This window comes from Trachemys scripta, chromosome 5 (genome assembly GCF_013100865.1).
Source record: "Trachemys scripta elegans isolate TJP31775 chromosome 5, CAS_Tse_1.0, whole genome shotgun sequence".
NCBI lineage: Eukaryota > Metazoa > Chordata > Testudines > Emydidae > Trachemys > Trachemys scripta.
The window spans coordinates 53,974,846-53,990,537 of record NC_048302.1 but is presented as its reverse complement, the minus strand read 5'-3'; the positions used below and the strand labels follow the sequence as shown (position 1 = coordinate 53,990,537).

The following is a 15,692-nucleotide window of genomic DNA, read 5'->3' as shown; positions in this document are numbered from 1 at the left end:
CACATTATGTTTTAAATTTCTGAGATACTTAGTTTATATTCTCACATTGGCAGGTGTACCATAAAAAACCATTCTCTTCAAATTCATTTTAGGAAAACTGTATCTCTTTTCGGGCTTTAGTGGTGGAAACCAAACCCTTGATCAATGTACCAGTGTAAACATGGACTACTGACAGTATTTTTTTCATTCTCATATTATGCTTTCAAGTGCATCTTGTTAATGCTGGCAGCAGTTCTGGGCCAAATATTTACTTCTCTCACAGAACCCTCGTGGCTGCAATTGGGCTTCATGTGTGTAATTGGTGGGAGAAATAATTCATGGTGTCTTTAAAACTAGTTACCGTCATTAAATGATAGAAGCACTATCAGTGTCTGCCATCTAATGCTGGTAGTGCTTTTAGCATCCAATGTGAATAGTAATGTTAATGATCCTCTACCCTCCCCAGAGAAGAGCGCAATGTGCTGTCCCGGAGGATGAAAATTGTGCAACATCTGATTGGGATTGCTTGCCCAGGGCATAATCCCACAGCCTGAAATTAAACCTGGCAGATTACGTCCCCTCTAATAAAGTGATGGCTGTCTCAGGATTGCACCTTTAATTTTACAGTTCAGTCATTAAAATCCAAACATCGGTCTCTTTGGAAAGTTGCCGTTACCTTTGTCATACTAGCTATTTATAATTGATTTAGGAAAATGTATAGTTACATTATATGTAGATTTGTTTTTAATTTGTTGTCCTGATAATGTGTAGTATGTGTTTATCGCTGTAGTCTTTGCAGAAAACTACATACATATTAATTTTTGAAAAGAGCATAAAATTCAATTCACACATGTATTCACATTCTGACATATTAATTATGGAAGAGTTGGATCAACTTAGTACCCTAAAAGTTGTCAGTTCATAAAGCTTTTATTTTTCCCTTTGTTCATAATAATCTTTTGGAATAAAACAATATGATATGCAAATAAGTTAAATGTTTTACCCTTAACTCCAAAAACAAAACTGATTGTTTATAAAATCAACAAACACATTCCTTTTAAATAACTGATGAAAAAATGTGTGGAAGGGGAATGTTAAAAGCTTTTAGTATGTAACTCGGGAAAATATTGAAAATAATCAACTTGGAAAACAAAGAAGGAAAATAAAGGTGATTATGCATCAAATGCAGAGATGTACAGGGAGAAAAAAGCCTGGGCTCTTTGAAGTTACAAAGGGGGAGCAATGACTGATGCAATGGAGACATCAGAAAGAGCTATTCTGATTTTAATCTGTGAAATAATACAGCAGAAAAAATTAGCATGTCGATTGAAAGCGGAAAACATTTAAATGTTAATGTAGAAGTTGGTGACCTGGTTCAGTATACCAAAATCCCGTCCCTGTTTTTATATTTAAATTATGGTTTGGAACAATGGACAGCATATTTGTATCTATGCTGCACAAATTTTAAACAGTGTTAAAGAGTTGTACAAGAAGGGTAGTCTCAAACATACTTCTGACACTACCATTCCACATATAAATGCATTAAACTGTTTTTACTAATGATTTTACTAACATGTTTGAAACCATTTTCAAAAATGGTTTAACTCTCAAAAATTAGAAAATGTCAGATTTAGAGTTGCCTACACAATCTTAACTCATTCCCCTTGTGCCTTTGCATTGTGATACAGTCATTAATTACACAGTCATGTACAATTTTTTCCATGGGACCTCTGCCTTTTTCAGGACGGACATACAAGAGGGCAGAATTAAAGTCTCATAAGCAACCATGATCTGGCATTACTTAATTTTCAAGAGCTTGACTGCAACCTAAATAAGGGTCTTATTACATAGTTTTTTGTATGTAATATATACTTTACTAATTACTCCACTCAAAATTCTCCTCTTCAGTTTTCCTCTGTCCCCCAAGCCCTCTTAGGAACTTAGCAAGGACAACAAAACATAACTAATTTGGAGTTTGCAACCCCAAGCATTTTGTAGACATGAGTTAATAAATAAGTAAATTAGAGTAATCAAAATTTTTTACCCCTGATTTCAGTGGCAAGTTAGGACACTTCTGAAAATCCCACATTGTCTCTGTCGCACCTGAGTCAAACAATGTTGTTGAAACCCTGGCACACTGCCTAGTGGAGATTAATACATGGATGAGGGTTAGCTGGCTGAAGCTTGATCCAGATAAGACTCATGTGATGCAGATAAATTAGAGGAAGAACCAGAAGATATGGTGGGGTTGACATCTCCACATTTAACTGAAGGTGTGTGCCCACCATTTGTAACTCATGATTGCAATCTGGGATCTGTGTTGGATGATCATATAACTGCAGTGTCTAGGAACAGTTTTTACTATTTGCTTCTAGCTAAGAGATTGTGCACTAATTTCTTTTGGGTGCAGACCTTGCTACAGTTCCATGCCTTTGTCACTTAAAGACTGGCTTATGCCATGCAGTCCGACAGGGTTGTGCTTAAAGCCAATTCGGAAATTTAAGCAGATGCAGTTCATGGCAGCATACCTAGTACAGTATGTGGTGCTTTACAGTGGCAATGCATGTCGCTGGTGCTTCATGTTCTGCACTAGCTGCATATTGGTTTCCATATGGAATTTAAGGGGTGATCACACCATCTTTTTTCCCTATCCCATAGCATTGCAGTGTGATCAGTGGAGGAGCTCAAGTTGAATCCCCCTTGTTTTAAGATAGGAGCAGGCGGTAGATTGTTCTCCATGAAGAAGTTCCAGCCCTGGCCTGACGACCTTCAGGACACCCAGTGAGGTGTATTTATTTGCTCTGGCTTCTGTGGAGGGTGAGGTTTGATAGGGGTTAGATCTGTGTGCAAGGGAGGAATTCACTGTTTCATGTGTGTGAGGGGGCTCTTTTGTTTTTGAAGATAAGGCTGCTGTGCTATTTTTAATTTTTGTGGAAGGTGATAGTGTGTGTCATGAATGCTTAGAGCCTTGGATATTGTCCTTTTTTAAAACTGTAGAAAACCAAATAAATAAATACAAGGGACAGTTCTCTTTGTTTTCTTTTGGTGGCAAGGTGTAATAAATTGCCTTAAACAGTGCCAGATTGCATCTAGTGTGTTTCTATCCATATTTTGTGGACTGAGGAATTCATTGCTGTCTTTCCCACACTGCCTTGACAAACAAATGTATTCCTTTACCCAGACCTGGAAGCACATTATAGAAGTGTTTAATGGCTATTAGCCAGGATGGGTAAGGAATGGTGTCCCTAGCCTCTATTTGTCAGAGGGTGGAGATGGATGGCAGGAGAGAGATCAATTGATCATTACCTGATATTGTTCACTCCCTCTGAGGCACCTGGCATTGGCCACTGTCGGTAGACAGGATACTGGGCTGGATGGACCTTTGGTCTGACCCAGTATGGCCATTCTTATGTTCTTAAGGGTGAGGATGGAGTAATTCAGTTTCCAAGCTCTTTCAGTCATTGGTCTCTTCTGAGATGGCCAACAAAGTTGGCTGTCATACAGACCTGTTTTCATTAACCTGCTCCATACTAATAGAAATATTGACCATTGAGGATTGAATAAAATGATGCTGTGGTCAGAGACAAGGCATTTACATTTTTAATCCTATTATACCTCATCCCAGCAAAGCACTTAAGCAGGTGCTTAACTTTAAGCATGAGTAGACCCATTGAAGTTAGTGGGGCTACACCCATACTTAAGTGCTTTCCGGGATCAGAGCTTTGATTATCAATAATTTTTTGTTCTTTCCAGTGCTGTTTCTGAAGACAAATTAAAGACTATGTACAAAGAAAAGTTTGTTGATTGATAGTCCCCACGTACTGGTGTCACTGACTGCCTGTAATGATGGCGAAAAAGGACATGGCAAATTTGTGGGCTAAGATTTCTAAAGAAAGTCTGCCTAACTCATTGCCTCACTACAATAACGCACTACACCTCTTCCATCAGGTGCCTCTCTACAGCCTGGCCTGCCTTATGTATCCATTAACATCACCTGTTTCCTAATGATTAGCCATCATGGCTGGAAAATCCTTTATGCTACTTCCTCTTGCTATCCAGTTTTGCAGCTGATTACATGTAGTGAGGGTGCATGTTCCGTCAGAGAAAAAAACCTCTTCCAGTAACCAAGATGGGGTAATGGTATACTGGAGGAAGCATATACAGAAAACCAATGTGATCTCTTTTTGAACATTTTCTTTGCAATGGAAATATGGTAAAATGCATCTCTCTGTACCTGTTCTCTGTTTTAAAAAAATTAAAATATAACTAGCTATCTTAACTGTGACATATTTTGTGATCCTTACTGTAAAGAGAAGTGCATTTACAAGTTTATAATGTGACTGATTCTATGCAGAATCATACTTTGTATCAGTGGTTCAGGTCAGGCTGTGATTCCCTCCCCCCATCCCTCCCACTAAAATCATTGAAATATATTCAGTCAGTCTTTCACATCAGAGGTGTAAATGGATTTCTTGAAAGTTTTTCTGCAGATCGCAAACGGCAGTCACTTTACAACTTAGATTCCATTATGGGCTGCACAGAGAGAGCTTAACATTCCACCCTAACTTTGAGGATGCTAAAACTGTGTAATGACCTTGCATCCACAAGGGCAGATGCTCAGCTTTTGCTGGAAGTGCTAATCTACAACCTGTTTATCTCCATACACTATGTGCTTGACAGCACTTGCTCAGAAAGTGAGGTAGGGAAAAGAGTAGTCAAATTTAGTTTTTTCTTCCTGGTGGTGTTTGTGTGCAATGGACTAGAAATGAGATATTTCCCTTTTTAGTTTCCTTTGTGGCATTCAGTAACTGTTGCTGCAGCAATGTAAGATTATAGTTCACATCTTGTACTTAGAGTACTTCTATCTCTGATTCAGCCTATTAGCATTTCAGTAGAGTAACATATAAATTGGACAGTACTGAATAGCTATCATTTTCCTATTGTTCTTTGAATTGCTTATTCTAGAATGAACGAATGTTTTGGTGTTATTGCCTAAACCTAAACCTTTGTCTATAATCTTTACTAGTTGCTTTTAGATTGGTACACATTAATTTCACATTCTGTGATATCTATGGATTCAGAAATATCATACTGTTGGGTTATGAATACTTTTAAGGAGAGCTGCTTAATGAAAAGATATATGGCTTGAAAAGTGTCCATAGTTTTAATTTAAATCTTTGCATGTGCTGGAACTGATGCTATTTATCTAAGTAAAATGTTAACATCAAATAACTATTTTCTTCTTAAATTTGGGCCAGACATCCCCTAAGATAATTGTGGGTGGCTCCTCTGAACTTCCTTGGGTACTGATTGTGTAAAACTGAGGGCAGAATTTGACCCTATAAATATTGATTGTGTAGAGACCACATGTACCTCATTTCTGAGTTTATTAAGGTCACCAGAGCTAGTCATAAACCTTATCCTAAGAATTGCTAGAATTACGTTTAGGAACCATTTTTTTAACAAACCAGTCAGTCAAGAATCTGACATGTCCAGGGATATTTCAACTCCACGTCCACCTTTACATTATTATAAAAGAGGTAATTTTTCTATATATTGTGCCTGTTTAGAATTAGCAGCAGCAGCAATAGTATTGTGGTAGCACCTAAAGGAACTAATCACTCTCTATTACACAAGGTGTTGTGCAAACCCATAGGAAGACACTAGGGTTACCATATTTCAACAATCAAAAAAGAGGACACGGGGTGCCGCCCTAGCCCTACCCCAACCCCGCCCCCCTCAAAACCTCCCTACCTGTCCCCTGACTGCCCCCTCCTGAGATCCCCCCACCCTAACTGCCCCCAGGACCCCACCCCCTATCTAAGCCTCCCTGCTCCCCGTCCCCTGACTGCCCTAACCACTCTCTACACCCCCTTCTCCTGACAGCCCCCCCCCCNNNACCCCCCCGTTCCCTGTCCTTTGCCTGCCCCAACCGCTCTCTACACCCCCTTCTCCTGACAGCCCCCCCAGAACCCCCGACCAATCTAACCCCCTGTTCCCTGTCCCTTGTCTGCCCCCCCGCACCAGGCCAAGGGAGAGCTGCAGGCTCCAGGTGGAGCCAAATACTGTTCCGCGCTGCTCTGCGGGGGAGGGGGAGGGACTCTGGCTGCTAGAGGCCCCAGTGGCTGCGAGCGGCTTTCAATCATGCCCAGCTGTCCAATCAGTCGCGCCGCACTCTGCATGAGGGGGAGGGGGAAATCCCGGACATTTCTACTTTATTAGAAATCCCCCCGGACGGCCATTTAAAGCTGAAAAAACCGGACATGTCTGGGGAAACCCGGACGGATGGTAACCCTAGAAGACACAGGCCCTGTCCTGAAGAACATAGTTGAGTAAGTGAAGAGGAAGGGACCACCCCTACCCAGACTCACCAGAAGGACAGTCGTTTAACCTCTCCTTACATTCTTCCTAAATGAGACTTGTCTTGGCAAAAGGGAATCCCCACGTGGTATAAAGCCAGCAGAGCTGGCTCTGTAATACCCATTTCTGGACCCAAACACAGGGGGCTTCTCTGGGGTGGGAGGTGATGTGCCCAAAGCTGATTCGTGGTCCTGAACCAGCACCTCCACACATGGCGAGGAGTTAGTTAAATTCGCAGGCTGTTACAGGAGTGGGGATGTGGCCCCACCACCTCCCTGCTGTCTTTGGGATGATGTACAACCCCAGGCACATGCACAGAGCAGTCACTGCACTGATCCATCACAAACCTTCTGTCTGTCTCACTCAGGCTGCCCAGGATGAGGGATGTCATGGACACCCCTCACCATGCAGTCATACAAGCCACCTTTCTGCTCCCCAAATTTTATTGCTGGCCGGGCCCTAATTCAGCACCTTAGAGTAGCCTTGTTACACCAGTGGACTGTTCCATCGGAGGAATTATTAGAGTGCAAGTGTTTTGGGTACATCACCTCCACCTCTGACAATCCGCCTGTGCTTGGGTCCAGAAGTGGGCGTCATAGAGCTGGCTATGCTAGCTTTATACCATCTGGAGATTCCTTTATGCCAGGGAAGTTTCAGGTACTTGGCAGTGCGAAGTATTTGTTAGTACACAGAAGGGGAAGGGGGGAACTAGCCCATATACTCAACAGTGTCTAATACAGGGGTTCTCAAACTGTGGGTCAGGACCCCTCGGGGGTCACAAGGTTATTACATGCAGGGCCAGCTCCAGGCACCAGCCGAACAAGCTGGTGCTTGGGGCAGCAGATTGAACGAGGCGGCGTTCCGCCCAATCCTAGAGTGGCACGGCCGCTTTTTTTGTTTGTTTGTTCTGCTCCAGCCGCCCTGTAGGGGGCGCGGCACGGAGGACAGGAGCACCCTGCAGCAAGCCCGGCAGGGCAGTCCTTGTCCTTCCCTCCCTGCCGACCGGTGTGGAGCCCTGCCGGCAGGCGGCACAGTGGGAGGGGCCGCGTGGCAGCGCCCCGCTGTAGCCCTGGTCGCCCCCCTTCTCTCTCTCTCCCGCTCCCTCCACCTCCCCCCGGTAGCTGGTCCCCCTGCACCCGTGCTCCGGCCGCACCGCAGGTTGTTTTTTTTTTTTTGCTTTGCCGTTCTGGCTGCCCCGTTTTATTTTTATTTTATTTTTTTTGCTTGGGGCGGCCAAAAAGCCAGAGCCAGCCATGATTACATGGGGGGTCGCGAGCTGTCAGCCTCCACCCCAAACCCTGCTTTGCCTCCAGCATTTATAATGGTGTTAAATATATAAAAAAATATTTCTAATTTATATGGGGGGATCACTCTCAGAGGCTTGCTATGTGAAAGGAGTCACCAGTACAAAAGTTTGAGAACCACTGGTCTAATAAAACTCTACAAGTGTGTTATGTGACACATTATACTGGAATGACCACATTACACTCCCTCTATAAAGTTGTTCTTGATAGGCCATCATTTCAGGTGTTGTAACAACTACTTTGCAGAATATCTGCTCAGCTCTTATTACATCCCACACTCCTTGCCTGCTGCTTCCTGCACCACAAATTTTGCCATCCTTGAACACCCGTTTGTCTGCTTCTCCCACAAACATTGCTGCATTTTCTTTCACTCTGCTCCTCACACAGGGAATGCCATCCCTGAAGTAATCCTTAAAGCCATCCTTCCAGGAGCCACCTCTGCTTGGACACTCAAAACAAGTCAGCTGACAAATGATGGCTAGATTGAGAAGCCATCAAAGACAAGATATATCATTTATTTATTCCAAGAAATACTTTAAAATAATGTGTAACTTTCAAGTTGATGCCGCTAGCCTGTTACCTTCTGTTCTTATTCCTCTTTTCCTTGTCCTTTGTCCCCTCCTGTTGTTTCTCACTTGTTGCATCTTGTTTTAAACAAGGCACTTCAGAGCAAGAACTGTGTCTTCCTGTTCGTTCATAAGTGTCTAGTTCAATAGTTTCTCCTGCTCGGGGCCTGTTGACACTGCTGTAATACAAATGCATCATATAAAGAGGGCGTTTTATATTGGATTTTAACAGCTTTGAAGAGCCAGAGTAAAGCTGAATTATGACCAAAAAAAATTATCACTGCTTTTAACTTGTATTTTTCACTTGGTTGAAACCAAGAATAGGTGGAAAAACTATCATTCTAGATTTGTATAAGTGGGTTGGCATCTTGCCCTTGGAAAATATATAGAGTTTGTGAGTGCGTCTCATTAAGAGAATCTGATAAATATTGGGAAGAAAAATAATCTTTGTTTACAAAAGAAGTTCTAAGTGGGACTTGTGAATGAATATGCATTAAATGACAAACTGCTTTTATTAAATCATGAGAAAATATTGAAGTATGACAGAGGGGTGAGGGAGAAGTATACTTGCAGCTATGAAAGTGAAGCATGTCATGTTAACTCCCAACCCAAACAATTCATTTTAAGATTTGCTTTCATGAAACTTAAAATCTTGTATTTTGTCCAATCATGAGCCTTAAACCTGTTCCCTGTCAGTGAAGAAAACAAATCTTTTGCCTGTCTCTGCCTGGGGGATGTGGAGAGCTGAGGTGGTCCTGTGTGACTAAATTAGATGAAAGACTTGCCTTCCTCCACTGAGACATGGAGTCTAATCAAGTGAAATGAGTTTTGAGATCTCAGCTCATTTCCTAGGGGATATTAGTTTACATTACAAAATCAGGACACCTAATTCATCACAGCTGATGGAGCTTTTGCTCAAGAGAGGACCATGAATTAGGCAGTGTGGGACTGAACCACCTGTCTCCCCGACAGGAGGGGCAGCTTAACCAAGTGAGAGTACAACATATTGGTGGGGAAATCTTCACAGGATACTGGTCTGAACTTCTATACTGTATTGTGTATATTTTGAGAAAGGAAGTCTTCAGTCTAAAAAGGAGAAAGCTAGATCTAAGGAATATCATTTAAACTTCTCGCTACAGTGAGTAGAAATTATTCCTAAACAGATGTTAAAGAATCTATACAGTAAGGAATGAAGTTAAATGTTTCCTTTCTTTATCACTTAGCCTCGCGTTAATTTAACAAAATTTCTGTATTTCCATGCATCAGGTTTTAAGATTCTACTTTCCTGGCTAATAAAACATTATCTTTTATTTCTTCCAGGGTATCGTTATAACTCCACTGCTACTGCTGCTTTTTGTGAGTATTTTGATATTAAGATTCTAATCCCTTTTTTTAAAGTAACTTACCACTTATTAAAAAATATACTTTAAACCGGAAGTTTCATTGATTTTACATTGTTTTGATACTCAAAAAGGACTGTGGTCAGTATTTGGGACAAACTTCTTCCTAACTGGTAATAAATAAAAATGTGTCACAGCAAACACAGTGCCCACTACTTCCTTTTATAAGGGGGTGTGAGCCTTCTCATCTGACAGTATCACAAAAGCATATGCTATCAGACATGCTGAGCCAAACACACATGTCTGCAATGACAAAATGCTTACCCCAGTAGGAGAGCTATCTTATAGCATGTGCTGGGGTAGCATGGGATCATAATGAGCCAAAATGGGCCTGAAGCCTGTTGACTGTTTGGCCAGATAAATGCAGCCTTACATTTGGGCAACTAAAACCTATGGGTATTTTTGTGTTAGAGGTGTGTGAGAGATTGGAAAGGGGAAGATAAATTACTGAAGCCATTGGGCGCCACTAACAAGATTCTTATTGACTCTTGTTTGTTCAAGTCTTACTCAGTAGTTGGTCATCAGTCAGGGCCTTGGTTACTTACAGTTCATGGAAGCAGACAGAGATCTGGTTCCAAGTGATGATTATTAGTCATTACACAGTGAGTGACCCTATAACAGGCTGGCAATGTTTCCCTGAAATACCTAATATCAGTTACTAGGTGTTGATCCTGCTGGCAACAGGATACATGGGTTTCACTGAATCACTGAGGTATGTTGCTTTCTGGGGAGAGGAGATATAGGGCATGGGCTGAGCAGTCCTGAGGAACGGCCAAGCCTGTCACAAAGGTTCAAGTTGAACTTTGTTGTCTTGCTGTTAATTTCTGTATTATGACAATCAAACCCCTGGAAGGGGTTGTAAATATGGACTCATGGTGTGTGAACTGTGTTTTAGTGTAGGTTATGAAAGACACCTGTTCACAGAAAGAGCTGATCTGATTTCTTGATAAGGAAGAAGGAAGGAACTGCTACTGCTCCCCTCATTCTCTGCCCCTCCTGCTCTCCCTGATAGATGGAGATTCTTCCAGAGGGGTGGACTTACAAGACCAAAATCCCATTTTAAAAAGACAAAACTTTTGGTTTTATTACCTTGAACATGAGCATGTTTTTCACTTTCTAAGTGATGTCTTGAACCCTTGTACTCTGACTGAAATAGGATATTTTGGAAACAGAGCCTGGGGGAAGGTGCATTTTTTTGTAAAACCTGAAATTTATTTAATTTTTCAATGGTACAACTTTTGAAACAAGATAAAGGCTTGGTTTATGTCAGTGACATCTCTTTATGGGCAAATAAAAGATTAGGTAACAAAATACTCCAGCCAGCTAGTGGTCAGCTGTAACATTTTTCATCTTGTAGCAAGTGGTAAAAGTCTCTAATGTTCAAGAAGAAATAAGAGCCATAGAGTATGCATATGTGCTTCCAATCAGTGCTGAAGATACTAGTGTAATACAGTGCCACTTAACTGTGTATTATTTACCGTACTATTTGTAGCACTCTGAGCTGTTTGCTCTCCTGAAGAAAAAGAACATTAATTCACTTCTTAACAAAGCTCTAAACAAAATGTGTGGCTGCACTAAAATCTGCAAAAGCTGCAGATGCTTTAATTATCACAGTGTCCAAAACACAAGCCATGATTCTGTGGGATTTATTGATGTGTAAAAGTCTCGTATGTCACAAGGGATGATTTGTCCTTTGATACTTTATTCATATTGGATGGGATTTTCAAAAACTCAGTACCAAGGTAAAACTCTCATTGGCTTCAATGGGAGCAGAGTTAAGCCAACACTGGTTGTCTTTATGTTGACTTCAATGGGCACTGAATGGTTTTCAAAACCACTTCAATGGGCTTTGGATTAGGCCTATGATGCCCACTAGTGTTAATAAAGCAATGGCCATGCTTCAACGGAGTAATAATACTATCATTAGAATACTATATTATAGTAATAATATTTATAAGACTACCATAAGCTCTTTAAGTCAAGGCCTGTATGTGTAAACAGTGCCTAACGCTTTCTGAGTGCTACCAGAATACACGTAAATTATTATTTATTAACTTATTCTTTTGTTTTCTTTAGATAGCTTGGCCCTAGATGGTCATGGTTTAAATCCGCCCCCCACCCCATGTGCCCCATGTTAATTTCTGACAGTATATAATGTTTTGAACTGCTTCCTTTGTTTGTAAATGTCTGTTAATCTAATCATGAGTCATTTTAACATTGTTAAAGACACGTTGAAGAACACAAATGGAAGAAGAGTGAAAGCTTGTTATAAATTATACATTTCCTGCAAATAATTTATTTCCCTAAATGAATGGTGTTAAATATAAAATTGTCAGTCACATTTCTGAAGAGAATACTTCTGCTACCAAACTTGTTATAAGCTTATTTAGCAAAATGGTTAGAGATTTGAAGACTGATTTTATGAAACCTCATATATTGTACCCTCAGTTAGCAGACTTTATTTTGGTAGGTACCCTTTGTTAGATTTTAAAGGATAGCAACCCTCATAAGCATCACTGATTACCACTGTAATAGGAAGCTATAGAACTTTGGCTTCCAGCTGCATTAAACACCGGTATTGTTGTCCTCATTATAACTATTATTTTTAACACTTATGATGTTGGATTCCCAGAGATGATGTTATAAATGGGAAGTGTACCATAAACAATACATAATTAATATTCACATTTGCATTCATATATGTGATGAGCAGAAAAGGGTTGAAACATAAAGCATTCTAATATCCATTGGTTGCAAGTTAACATGGGAATATGCCATTCTCCTTTCTTTGCAACATTTTGCAAGGTTTTATTAAAGGGATATGGGACCCTATATTAGAGCACACATGACAAGTTCCTAGTCTTCTTGTGTCAGGTTAGATATTTAAGTGAAACCAGTAGTGGAAGTACAAAGTAATCAAGATTTTTAAACTGAAGAGTCAAGTTTTTAAGCTGTTTTTAAAAAAAACAATTCAGCAAAAAAGTAAGCTAGGAATTTTCATAGACAAGAAGAAATCTCCTTTTGGGGGAATTTCTCTACTAATGATGAATAATTGTCGCAATGTAGAGTTTAGAGAGTTCGTAGTTTAATTCCCCAGGCTTTGTCCCATCATGTGGGTATGAAGCAGTACCTTATGTTTACAATTATCTTATTACTTTCTTCTCTGTTTTCAACTAATGTATGTACTTTTCCCAGTAGCAGTAATGATACTACATTTATAATAATCACCATTCATCTAAATGGATTGCATAGTGCCTTACAAACTTTGCTGTCTGGTTATAGAAGCTGTATCCTTTGCTGTGAATATAGAAATAACTGCCACCTCCTCTCAGTGAAACAGAGCACATGTTAATAGCACACAATAATGATGAACAACAGTTTATGTTAGGAAATGATGAACAATATGTAGTGAAGCAACAGAGAGAATTTAGGTAAGCAGAATGTAATTACTTGAATCCCAAATCTGGCACCCCTACTCAAGTTGATTAGCATTGTATTTCTTGAATAGGTTTTTTTTGACTTGCAGAGTACAATTCTACTTAACATGAGTAAGGGTGCAGGAATCAAGCCCTCAACTTACAATTTGGCTGGAATACTAAGGCTAACACCTATACTCTTGTGAATGTTTATTATTTGAATTCTAAAAAATATGCTGCCATTGCCAAAGCATCTGGGCACATTTACATTAATAAAAGACAGTTAAACAAATTGTAACATCATGCTGTGAAGGTAATAGTGCTGTGATCTCTTTAATAACCTCAAGTTGTCAGCACCATTGTTGTTATGTCTCATCTGAAAGACAGAAGCACAGCGCCCTGGAACAATTTTAACTACATCATCACTCCTGTGTCTCCTTAAAATATAACATCGTTAATACAGTGTGTGTGTACTGTATGTTTATATTTGTGTCTATATCTTTGTTAAGGGCTAGACTGTGCCTTGTAAGCACTGCCCCGGGTTGGGGAAGAGCTGGATGCCTCAGGGAAACAGTCTTTTGGAATTCCCCTGGGAGCAGGGAGAGCATAGCTGTTGTGCCACAAGTGCGATGTTCTATATGAAAATGGCTCTGCCCCTCCTCTCAGGGCCCCCTTAGGATGGATAGCACCACTATCCTCTCTGGTCCTGCCCTTGGATGAGTACATGGACTTGCAGTTATGCTCAGCTGAGGAGGTTGGAAGCTCCTTATATTTCCCCAGCTCTTATGCCCCTATTCAGGGATAGAACAATATAGCACTGAGATTTTACTTTGCTACAATAGTGCAGGGGTGCTGACATAATAAAACATAGCTAATTAATCACAATGTATTTGGTACCACAATATAACAAATCATTTGAATGTTTATGAAAACAAAATATTACTTTGTTTTCTTTTTGCACTTTTTTATGGTATTACATTATAACTCTGCCATGGTCTTGAAATTATTGCCACTATTGTGCATGAACGGATGTTAGGTACTCTCTTTAATTTATGGAAGTATAATTGGTTGGATAACAAACTAACAAATACAAAGATGTATGAATCTATATATCTTTACCGAAGTCCCCAAAGAAATGTTGGGCCAAGTGTGTATTTTACATTCTTGTATACGTCAGTCTTCAAAACTTGCCTGCAAAACCACTTAAACACGAAATGTTAAAAAGCCCTTGCAACACTCATGTACATTTGTGAAAATATACTTAGCAAAACTCCATGTCACTGTCATGTACTACTTCTGTATTTGCCATACTACCAAAGGTGATTACCATGATACAGATGTTGAAATAGAAGCTTTTCTACTTCCTAATCAGCTTGCTCATTCTACTTGATTTATTCAGTGATTTTTTCCTAAGTTCTGTATTTTATATTAGTCATTTTGATGGTGTGCTTGTGAATAGTGATGCTACAAATATTAGAATATAGCAGGGGTCAGCAACCTTTCAGAAGTGGTGTGCCGAGTCTTCATTTATTCACTCTGATTTAAGGTTTCATGTGCCAGTAATACATTTTAATGTTTTTAGAAGGTCTCTTTCTATAAGTCTATAATATATAACTAAACTATTGTTGTATGTAAAGTAAATAAGGTTTTTAAAATGTTTAAGAAGCTTCATTTAAAATTAAGTTAAAATGCAGAGCTCCCCGGACTGGTGGCCAGGACCCGGGCAGTGTGAGTGCCACTGAAAATCAGCTTGCATGCCGCCTTCGGCACGTGTGCCATAGGTTGCCTACCCCTGGAATATAGCATAACTGAAAGAATCAAGGCTTAGTCAAGGGGAGAAAACTTCAGTTTAAAAAACATGGAGGAAAGGACTACTGAAAAGGAACATGAGTAAAACTACATATTGCCATAAATATTAACATTTTATTATCTTTTAATATTTGTCTTATGTTAACAGTCTTTAAATGAAACTACTATTCCCCAAAATGCTGGATTTCTCAGATTTTCAGGAAAAAAAACTTCCTGGATTTCTTTGCACTGTACTTTGTTTCCTTATTTCCCTGGTAAAATATCTTCCCTTTTTCGGTATCATAGAACATACACACATTCATTTTTTGTGAGTTCTTGACAAGTGAAGGCTGATTGCCAGTAAACTGAAGAATGAATTGTTAAATAATATATTAATAGCCGAGAAGACACTGAAGTTGTTAAGGAAGTTGTGGCTAATGTATGTCACTGGTGTGTGATGACAGGTTGATTGTGAGAGTGGGGAAGACCATACAGTACATTAACTGTTTACAGATCAATTCTTTCATCTGAATGATTTAAAGTGCACCATCTTCTTTCTACCTTGTTTATAATATCTATTATGTATACAGATTAATTTCCTCCTTAATCTCAGTGGGTACTATGGGCTTGAGCCAGAGCTCATTGAAATAATCAGTGGAAATCTTTCTATTGACTTCAGTGAGCTTTGCATCAAACTCTGTGTACCTTGTGTCAGACTAACTTTTGACTGCCTTACATTATACTTCTTTTTTAGTGGCCAAAAAACAACAGAGATCCTCCCATCCCCTAACACATATATAGATAATTGCACATCTGCCAAGGTACAGGAATCTAAAATCTGTAAAATTTCTGTGGAGGACTTTCTATTCCACTTGGCTC

General features: G+C 39.9%; 1 protein-coding gene across 2 annotated transcripts in view; it reads left to right on the top strand.

The window, feature by feature from the left end:
- Positions 1-15,692, top strand: part of SLC10A7 (solute carrier family 10 member 7) — a 214,067-nt gene that overhangs the window by 145,000 nt on the left and 53,375 nt on the right. For both annotated transcript variants that reach the window (XM_034771234.1, XM_034771235.1), the window contains exon 6: positions 9,530-9,565. In XM_034771234.1, the coding sequence (XP_034627125.1) occupies positions 9,530-9,565 (36 nt within the window). The remainder of the gene's footprint in view (positions 1-9,529; positions 9,566-15,692) is intronic.